The 10,882-nt window shown below is 44.2% G+C and overlaps 1 protein-coding gene across 8 annotated transcripts in view; it reads left to right on the top strand.

Moving 5' to 3' along the window:
• The first annotated feature begins 10,105 nt into the window (after positions 1 to 10,105).
• Positions 10,106 to 10,882, top strand: part of PPP4R1 (protein phosphatase 4 regulatory subunit 1) — a 63,427-nt gene continuing 62,650 nt past the window's right edge. For 2 of the 8 annotated variants that reach the window (XM_030965608.1, XM_030965636.1), the window contains exons 1-2: positions 10,108 to 10,327; positions 10,597 to 10,641. In XM_030965608.1, coding sequence (XP_030821468.1) covers positions 10,321 to 10,327; positions 10,597 to 10,641 — 52 coding nt within the window. In that variant the 5' untranslated portion in view covers positions 10,108 to 10,320. Of the gene's footprint in view, positions 10,328 to 10,596; positions 10,642 to 10,734; positions 10,843 to 10,882 lie in introns of those variants that run through there. The other 6 variants (XM_030965626.1, XM_030965662.1, XM_030965653.1 and 3 more) reach the window with 6 other exon arrangements.

Here is a 10,882-nt window from a genome sequence, read left to right on the forward strand (position 1 = left end):
CTTGGGCATCTGGGCGACTTAGATCATAGCAATTTCCAATAGCCTGAAATGTAAGGAAATCAGACCACTGGAAATAAGAAAGTATCTGGGAAGCTGGCTCCCAAATGATTTGCACAGAGGATGAGGAAAAAATTGAACTACTGTCTGGCTTTATCCTGCAGGAAGGGAAGGTTAGCAATACTGTGGGAGTTCAAAGACTTCCATCCAGATGCAGAGCTGCCTGGGCGTGTTATCCCACAACACCAGAAAGTTCAAAATGCCATATTTATTCCATCACAGGAGCAAGGACATGAAGATGTCTTTGAGGAGGACACCTATTGCACACCTATTTTTGGACTTGTCACCCCAAAAAATAAGCTCACACCGAGGGCTGCTTGATTGGTTTACCTAGTCCAAGGGAAGAAGTATGATAGGCAAGTAATCAGACTCAATGTACATATGCTGTCTTAGTGGCATATCAGGAGTGAAATGTGGAAGAAAAAAGAATGAAGAGATTTTTGAAGATAAGATTACCTAAATCCTGCCTTAAAGCAAGACATGCAGCTCCCTGCTCTTATCTTCATGAAGGATCTGTCTGCAGATCAAAGAAACAAAATCACGCTACAACTTCTTTTTTTCAAGATAAGACAATTTTTCACAACTTCTCCTCTAACTTGCACTGGCATGCTGTACACTGCTTGCTTTTGTGTTTGCTTATCAAAAGGTATCATGAGATAATTAATGCATGTAAGCCAGAGCTTTCCAGGAGAAATAATTTTTCCTTTATTCTCAAGCTCTTAATATCCTGAAGTTTTGTTCTATTACTGTTCTGAGAACTTTACAGATTAACTTTTCATGGGTAACTGAAGGACACCACAGAAAGTGCAGCCTTCTATTTAATCTGTTTCTCACTGAGGCAAATTACAAACCAAAATCTTCCCTGTGTAATAAATCTTAACATTTAATTGAGGGAAAGGATGTAATACATTATTTGAAGCTAATCCATTAACCTATAGGTTAATAGCATTCATACCCTTAAAAAAATCACAGTTGATAGGAAATTCTGAGAACTAAATAACACCTTTGGAATATTAGTTCTCTATACACAGGTCTTGCGAAACAGCAGACTACTTTCCAAAGGAAAAGGGGGAAAGCCCTCTGAAAACATTGTATCTGCGCTGATTCCTGTACCGAAGCCTTTCCAGCGCTAGGGGCAGACTGAGAGCCCTTTTGGCTCCTGTTAGCAGGAGAGTTCATCTCGTCCCCTTCTGTCAGTTTTGTATGAACGTGAGTCTTGCAAGCTCCTTCTCCTCCATAAAACTCTTCCTCTTGAAACAGGGCATCCACAGCCTTCCTTTCGCTAGTTTCTCTTTTATTTCAGTAACAGTCCCATCTCACAAATGCATGAATTTTGCCAAGGGAGCAGTTAGGACTAGGCAGGGCCAGACTAACTAGGTGTTTATGCCCTCCGAGTGCATCTGAGTGGACAAAGCAGTGATAAAGGCAGAATACTCTGTTTCTACTGTTTAGCGAGCAGTATATGATAAAAAAAGATGTAATTCTTGATCAGGGGTCAAAGAAGAATCAAACATAATGTATTTAAACAGATGTTTCATAAATGTAATAGCTTGATTTTTAATAATGGAACTCAGGACAGGATTATCCCTCCTGCCAGTATGAAGCCCTCTAAGCAGGGCTCAGTTTCTCAGTGTTAGAGCTCCTTGTTCTCAGTACGAGTGGCTTCTTAGTCTCACAAACAAAATCAGCACTGTGGTTTTCAAAATACTGCCTGGAAGGAGATGCAAACAGGAAGAGTGCAGAGAGGGTGAGGTACATGCATGCAAATGTACAATCACAGCATACCCAGCTCAGAATGCTTATGGATGCTAAATTCACAGCAAAATTGCATTTAAATAAAAATGTTGCAGCTACTCTGTTAGGGAACAGATAGAATTTTCTTCTGTGTTGCAACTGCAGTGAGTGTCCCTTTAAATCAATGTTATTTTTATTAATTTTAATACTTTTCCTGTCTTTTACTTCCAACAAGTCTGACTGTAGTCTCATTGCCAATGGAATATCTGAGGGTGAGTGCTGCAGCTTTTTTAGTTTTTACTTTAATATTTTCAAAGGTGGAGGGGTTCACTGGAATAAATGGCAGTTGGAAATATACTGAGGTTCTCATGGGCTAAATCCATCTTCATTCAGAAAGAAGATTTCCTGTATGCTGTGCTTGACAAACATATTAGACTAAATCAGTACTTTGATCCCACCCAAATTCCAATACCACTGTGCATACTTTGTCTGTCTTACTTTATGAATCACTCAATAAAACACACCCAGTTTAAGATATTATTGGCAATGCTACAGTGTATGTACATTAAATCTCATTTTAAACAGAAACCTTGGAACCTGGAATGTTTCCAGAGCTTGAATCCAAGAAGAATTTGAAATGCATCATGTAAAGCTTCTTAATATATTCTTCTGACACCCTTCAACTGTTCCCACAGTTAAAAAATATTACAGCTTACATTTGTACCTCAACCAGGCACCCAGGAGGTCAAGCCCTATATGATGGTAAAAGAAAAGGAAATAATCATTTTTATATCAAGTGAGAAAAGCTGATTTGGAAATTACTGTAAGAATCAGCATAGTCAGGAGCTGCTTTAGGGCTGTAATTGCTCTTTCGTATCTTAGCTAATTTAATTAAACAGAGAAACTATTTTTGCACTAGACAGTTCTTTAAACTTTTGGTACCTTCTATTACAAACCATCTGGCCCTGTATGTAGTCAGATTTCTTAACTCATACTTTATCACTGTCTTCTTCAGAAATTATACATGGGGTTTTGCATGTATCTTTATCCCCTATAGTTCTGTGTACATTTATTTCAGATAAAACACTTAATTCTTTGCAGTCCCTCCCAGTTCAATAGCTGAAAATTTCAGTGTAGGAACTAGCACATCTCAAGAACCATCATTCAGTTCTTCTCTTTATTTTGGGTAACTTTTTGGTGGTTGTTTCCTCTGTTATAGAATTCTTTCCTCATAGTCTGTAATCCTTTTCTAACACTGTAAATAAGATAAGCATTGAGTCTTTTTGGATATTGTCAGCCTTCAGTTTGAGAGGAACAACAGTTTCAGTTTTAATTAATTCTTCAGTGGAAGGACCTCTGCTATATTTTGCATATATTTGACTGGTCTCCAAGTGTCATGCCACAGTCTGTCCGTACCTCTGTCTGGGCTCAGTGCTACCTGAAGTGTAATTACACAGTTGCTGATTGAGGAGGACCAGAAGCAGAATGAGCTCACATCTGCCCTCAGGAGACTGAACAAACACATCTGAAGGCTGCCTCCCTCAGAGGTCTAAAATACACGTGTGTAACTGACCCTGAAATTCAGTGTTCTTCCTGCAAGAGCCAGGGTTATCTAAACAAAGGGTTCTTAGGAAGTAACCTCTTGACTTCTCCACCCCTCACATTTTTAAGGATTGACAGGTCCTAGCACTTGCACAGACCACGATAACAAGCCGTGTCCCATAACAATCATTCTCCTGACATGCTTCCCACTGGCACCTACCACCCTCCAGATCAGCAAAAAAAGAGCTTGGCTGCCTGCATAGGCATGTACCCAGTCCTCCCTGACTAAATGGATTACACACTTGTTGGCTGAATAGGGTGCCAAGAAGACTTCCAGCTAGCTCGTATTCATGTAGGTTATGAAAGAGTGCTACTCCTGAGTCCAACCTAAGTCCAGTTAAAATATGACAAAGGTCTGCAGACAAGGTGCCAGACTTCACTTCTTCCAGGATTTAGGTTTTGTTTCTGTTTTATTTTGGAAAAATGCAGTGTGAGTATAAGAAAATAAGCAAGAAGGTTCAAAAACTGTCAACAAGAACAGAATTAAATGTGCTGTACACAGCAGCTTGCTGAGACGAGTTTGGAATGGAGGAGAGTGGGGAGAGCTGGTGCTGAAGCAAGAAGAGAAAGCATCTTAGGAAGAGACCAGTTGGAGGGATGTGAAACTCATGGAAAAGGAGGTTTGGAAGTACTGACAATTCAATCCCATTTGTCCCTTTGAGATATGTTCTGGGATTTTGGTAACTGATCTCTGTTCAGAAGAATGTGAGCCATCAGCTCACATGTGTACGTGTGCCAATATCTAAGCAGATCTAAAGAGATGCAAATTTAAACTCAGTAGACCAGGAAGCAAAGGAGTGAATAAATGCAAATATGTTCATCTGAATATCAGGTTAGGTATTTCCAGGCAGGGACTAGTTGGGTAGGGAGGGGAGACTGTGTGGGCTGAGGAAAGGCTGGAGAGTCCAAGGGCTAATCTAACAGGGCGAGTCTGGCCTGGCATGCAACTGAGAGCTGGCACAGTAGGAACTATGCATTAGATTGCTACTGTCATATATGTAATGGCATCAGATAGCAAAAAATAGCACAGAAGATTTTTTTTTGGTGTATTTTATTTTATGCACTAATTGTCATCTCAGGCCTGAAGCAGTATCAAGCACATCACTGCTTCTTTTGTTCTCTGTTTCTTTACCCGTAAGATGACAATAATTTATTTTCTTTCAAAAATGATTTGGAGATCTAGGATGAAATCTTGGGGGATAAATGTATCTACTACAATGGTATCCCAGCTGCAAATATAGGTGGTTGCTGGAATTTCTTGAAATTGCCAAAATTCACCTTTTTTTCTCTTATCAAAGCAAACAAAACCAAAATAACAAAACAAAGACAAACAAACAAATGCTCCCCCAAAAATCAACAAATTTCCCCCCCAGGAAATTCAGTGGGGAGAAGATTCAATAGCCTTGTTCCCTTCTGATCTGATAGCGAGATAGACACCTCTGAGAACCAGGAAATCCAGAGCTAGGGTAGAGCAGTTCCACCTGAACTCTGCATTGTTTGATCAGTGATTCAGTCTTCCTGTGACACACATATGCATGACACCATGACTCCTGAAGCAGAATATCTCAGAGCTGCAGCACTTTAAGTGCTCTTAAAGGAAAACTTATTTTAAGTGCTCTTAAAGGAAAACCTGTATCCAGGTGAGTGCTATGACATGAGGAATCCTGCACATGTGCTGCAGTCAAACTCTGAGACCCATCTCCTTGAAACTGCCCCTGATGCAGAAATTCTTTGTGCTCTTTCACTGTCAACTTCAGCACCTGAAGGGTCAGATACAGACAGAGACTTTCACTTCACTGCTATTGAGATGACAGACCACACTCTTTCTTTGGTCTTTGGCCAAAGGAGTTGTGGATATCACCACTGGTCATGGTCTGAATGGAAAATGAGGCATCAGGACTTGTCTCCTCTTCAGGACATGCCTCTCTTCCTTTTGCCCACACAGCTGCCATCTCCATGTCACCAGAGCAAGAGATTTACTTGAAAATTAATGCCAAGAGCCACTGCAAGCTCCAGGTGCAGCCTTAATTCCATGCTGGGATGTACCTCAGGTGGGTATTTCCTAGTTTTAAGAGGTTTGAGAGTCACTTGAACTTGCCACAGAATTTGCTGCTGACCTGGAATGACATGAGGAACCCACAAGGCAAACTTTATATTAACCGGGCTCTTTCTCAGCAAACGTAGGTGTTCATTTATTCACGGTTGGCATATTGTGTGTTTAAAATCCTTCTGCAAGGCTTTCTCTGAGAGTAGTGGTAGCTGAACTTTAATGCTAAAATCACCAGGTTTGCCAGTAGTCACCAGCGCAGACTCTTACCCAGGAAACAGCAAAAATTAAATAAAACTGAGTGATGCACAGTTAAAAACTTTTGCAGCCACAAGGAATAGAGATATATAAAAAAACCCAACCCAAAACAAACAAAACACCACCCCTCTCCAGTATTTTTATTGGAGAGGGAAGAAAGGAGTAGGGAAGGGAAGAAGAGAAGGGAAAGGGAAAGGAGAAGAAAAGAAACATTTTATGATGAACACCTCTTTTAAGCAGAAATGCTTTACTATATTGTCAAATGCAAACTGACTGTAAATCCCAGGCTTCAGCCACTGGGTTTTCACATGTATCCATACTTATTAAAGGTATGTGTGTGCTTCTGTATGTATATGTATCTTAATCTGTATATTTACTTATGGGCCAAATTTGGTTAAACACTCTGTAAAGAACAAAACGATGGTCCAGAAAGCAAAGCGTGAATGGTTGAACCATCAAGGACAACACATGCAGGCACATGGAATCCTGGAGGTGGCCAAGAGAACAATGAGTCAGGATTACTCAAGAGGGTAAGGAGTTGCCTTGGTGCACCAGCAGTCTAACCCTGATCCATTACTTGATAGACTTCACAGGAAAAGAGAGTTTCACAGAGGAATCCAAAGGAGGATAGAGAGATGGCTGCAGATATTTATGGGAAGCTCTTCCCACACATGAAGGTAGCCTGGGAGAAATGCAAAGCAAGTTAATATATGGACATTGAAAGCTGACACTATCTGATCAGACCTGCTTCTTCAAGCAAATGAGCAAAAATAGATAATAATACCTTAGATAATAAATAAAATAACATGGGTGAGTTCCAAGTGCAGCAGTGTTTTTGAGCCTGAGGTCCTTAGACCTGGAACAGTTTTAAATGGAAAGATGTCACCAATCAAACTATGGAATAACTTGTTGCAAGTATGTCTAGGTGGATGTTGGGTATATTATGTTTAGCATGCAAGTTTGAAAGGATTTATGTAAACTACACTTTTACTTTATGGAAATGTAAACTACACTTTATGTAAACTACCCTTTTACTTTATGGAAATGTCTTGCTGATTGCTCTGGACTTCTTTGAGATACATCCTGGAGATAACAGTGCAGGTGTCTTTTATCATGTGCAAAGGATCTTGTCAAGGAGTCTTCCATTTGTATCCTTCCATCCTTAGTTTGAAGCAGTGGTGTAGTGTTTGTAGTGTGTTTTTTCCTTGAGATAGAGTGTGAGAATGTGAGTTTATCATTCTTCAGTTCTTTACTTCCCAGTGCTTGTAAGGGTACTTGAGCTGACTATGAGAACTCCAGCACAAAATCTGCTAGAATGTTTTGTTAAGTGTTACATTACTTGCTCCTTAACGGGTCTCATCTAATAAAACAAGGCTGTCATGAAAATTTTCTTCCATAATGAGGTGTGCTGGTTTGGAACAGCCACTCATCTGCCAGAGTCAGCATCTGTCTGACACTTACAAGGTTCTCTGTCTGCCTCATCCGTGACCGGTGGCAGGGAATGTTACCATCAACTTGAACTTTGGATCAGACCCTGAAGGAGTGCCTCTGGATTTACTGAGGCCAACAAGTTTAGAAGTACCTGGTTACTTATTCATTAAATGGGATTTTTCATTGAGTGTTGGCATTAACCCTTTTTTGTTTGTTTGTTTTAATTAAATTATTTCCCCCTACCATGAGTGTTGTCACTGTATGAGCCAAAGGTTTTGCCAGAGTTCCTGGAAGAAAGAGACCTTTCCTGATGGCTCCTAGTGATGGTGCTGGACCCAACTGTGCCTGAGGAGCAAAGCCTGATGTTCTAGAGCTAACACCAAGCACAAAGCCCCCTGCAATTCTTGAACAATTATCATTTGTAGCACACTGATCCTAGTTATCTGTGCTATTTAAATACCACATGGTCCTGCCTACAGAGAAAGAACCAAAAACCACTGAAGATCACAAGTACATAGAAAGATCCAAAATTAATTTATATGATCTTATGTTCAGTGTGACTGCTTGCAATTGTCATTGCTTGATTCAATAAATTACGCTTCCTCTCTTTAAACAAATACACACATAGAAAATTTTAAAAATCCTAAATACTCTAGAGGCAAATATATATGGAGCAATAATTAATTGATGATAATTAACATTATTAATGCATTTAAAGAGCTGGTCATTGTAAACCCAGTTCTCATAGATGTATCTCATTAAGTTCTCCTTATGATGATAACCCTAATAATGCTTAAGGTAGCTTTGATGGTCTCAGACCATCAAAATGCTTGTGAGCATTAGTGCCTCTTTCTAAATGGTTGGAAAAAGGAGTCAGACCCCTTGATTCATTCAGTAAAATGAAGTGCATCAAATTTTAGTTGTGAGAGACATTCTTAGATTCACTTCTACTGAATTCAGTGGGAGCAAAACTGATTGTGGTGAATGATGCAGAGGAGATGTGAGAAAACTTCCTGGAAACAACTTGCAGTAATAAAGATAATAAAATGAGGTCTTGAAGTACACCTAGCTTTTCTGTTCTAAGTCTATTGCTATCACATCCAGCATTGCCAGAGATTTGTGATGTCAAATATTTCCCCTGAATCTCTTCTTCAATGACACTGGCAGAGAATAGCATGGTTCATATAACTTAGTCATGGGGAATTTACTTGATTTACTCAGCTTTTGAGGTTATATATCTGAACAAAAGAAAATGAAAGATAATCAGTATCCAGTGGGCCCTAGTGGCTCATCCAAAGATTGAAAAGGTGTCAAATAGGACAGAGCTTTTTCCACTACAAGGATTGTAAGGAAAGGGATGTACGGATTTTAAAAGAAGATTACACATTTTCATTCACCATGGCAAAGAGAATGAATGGTTATGGAGATTCAATCCTTGTACAATTCACCAAATAAAACCAAAAATTGTTAAAAAGCAGCTTACAAGACATACTATCAAACACACGGTTAAAAACAGTGCTAATGAAATTGCATATTCTTTTGCAAGCAAAAAAAAATTATTTTGCTTTTCTGTGTATTAACAACTTCATCAATTATTATGGAGGTTTAAAACAAATTGGGGAAGACTCAGGTAATATGCCCAGGTAGCACTATACCAGTACTGGTCCTTTCCTCTATCAAGTGCCCTGGTTATCAACTGAATAGAGCATTTGTTTCATCCAATGGTTTTAATATTCCAATTTACAGTGGAAAAATCTATTAAAACAGCTGAAATGAGAACCATCAGCAGTGACCAAAAGGTACAGCCAAAAAAAGCGGAAAACCATGTACACCTTTGTGCCTATGTACACCTAAAGTGCCTGTTTTTAAAGCAGAAATCAGAAGGCACAGCAGTGGAGTGGGGCAATATCCTGTGTGTTTAAGCCAGGGGATCCCAGCTGCAGAAACTTGGCAATTCACATGAGGAGGATGCTCGTGGGCTACACAGTGGTGGTGGCATGGCTGCCTGTCACAGAACCGTTAGGGTTGGAAAGGACCTCTGGAGATCATCTGGTCCAAACCCCCTGCCAAGGCAAGGTCTCCTAGAACAGGTGAGGCAGGAACACATCCAGGTGGGGTTTGAATGTCTCCAGAGAGGGAGACTCCATGAGCTCCTGGGACAACTTGTTCCACTGCCCTGCCACCTTCAGCGTGAAGTTCTTCCTCATGTAGAGCTGAAACTTCTTGTGCTTCAATTTATGGCCATTGCACCTCATCCTGTCACTGGGAACCACCAAAGAGTCTGGAACCATCTTCTTACCACCCGCCTTCGAGATATTTATATGCATTCATGAGAACCCCTCTCGGTCTCCGGTTTTAGACTAAACATTGCCCAGCTCCCACAACCTCTCCTATGAGTGAGGCTCCAGACTCCTAATAACCTTTGTGGTCCTCCACTGAACCCTCTGCAGTAGCTCTTTGTCTTTCTTGTACTGAGGAGCCCAGAACTGGACACAGCACTGCAGAGGTGGCCTCACCAGTGCCCAGCCGAGGAGGAGGGGGTATCACCTCTCCGGACCTGCGGGCCACACTCTGCTCTCTGCTAGGTCACGGAACCTTCCTCCCCAGGTAACCCCACGACGCCGGCGGCAAGAATTTCTCCGGCCCCGCTACCCCGTCTGGAAGCGCCCCCACGGTGACCACGGCGAGGAGCACCTTCGGGCCCTTCCTCCAAGTGACCCCACAAACTCCACGGCAGGGGAAGCTCCGTGACCTCGCCTCAGCCCGTCGGCGGGCGGCAGGAGGAGCCCCAGCCCAAGCCCCGAGTTGGCGGAGGAGCGCGTAGGACAGGTGAGCGAGCCGGGGCGTGTGGCTGAGCCCGGGCGCTCTCCAGCCCCAGGGCCAGCCCGGGCGGCTCCGGCCGTGAGTCAGAGCGCGGCGAGGGGAGGCGCGGCCGCCGGAGCGAGCGAGCAGCGAGAGCGGCTCCGCCGGGCGGAGGCGGGGGCAGCGTGTCCGGCCCAGACCCCTCCTCCCGCCTTCCTCCGCCCGCTCCCTCCTCCCTCCCTCCCTGCGCGGCTCTCCCGGGGACGCGGAGAGGCGCCGCCGGGCCCGGGGCCTGGACCGCACGGGTGCCCGCCCTCTCCCACCGCCGCCCCACCGCCTGGCCGCGGGCTGGATGTAGCCGGGCGACCCGCGGGGGCTGCAGCAGCAAGATGGCGGGTAGGCATCGCCCCCCTCCCCCTTCCCGCACACGCCGCCTCCCCGGCGAGGCGCCAGCCCTCCCTCCTCTATCCCCCCTCCTTCTCCTCTCCCCCGCCCCGGCTTCGGAAGCGCTGGCCGCTGCTGTCCGGGCTCGGAACGCAGGGGCTGCGGGGCGGGTCGCGTCGGGGGGGCTCAGCCCGCGGGAGGGGCAGGGTCACGCGTGGCACCGAGGGTCGGCGGGCGCATTGGCACATGGTGCGCGTGTGTGTGTGTCTCCCCCAACGCAGATCTGTCGCTGCTCCAGGAGGACCTGCAGGAGGAGATCGACGGATGTGAGTGGGGACGGGGGGGGAGCGGCGGGGCGGCTTTCGGGCGAGGAAGTGGCTTCCGCGGGGGAGCGCCCAGGGTGCATTGTGGGAGGCGGCGGGGAGGAGGAGGAGGAGGAGGAGGAAGCCATGGCCATGCTCCGCGCTTCCCGGTGTCCATGACCCGGTCCCGGTCGCGCGTGGGGCTGCGCCGGGCGGTCCCGCGGGGTGCGTTGGGCGGCGGGCGGGGCGGGGGCGCCGTTAGCGG

Source organism: Camarhynchus parvulus, chromosome 2 (assembly GCF_901933205.1).
Source record: "Camarhynchus parvulus chromosome 2, STF_HiC, whole genome shotgun sequence".
In the NCBI taxonomy this organism is placed as follows: domain Eukaryota; kingdom Metazoa; phylum Chordata; class Aves; order Passeriformes; family Thraupidae; genus Camarhynchus; species Camarhynchus parvulus.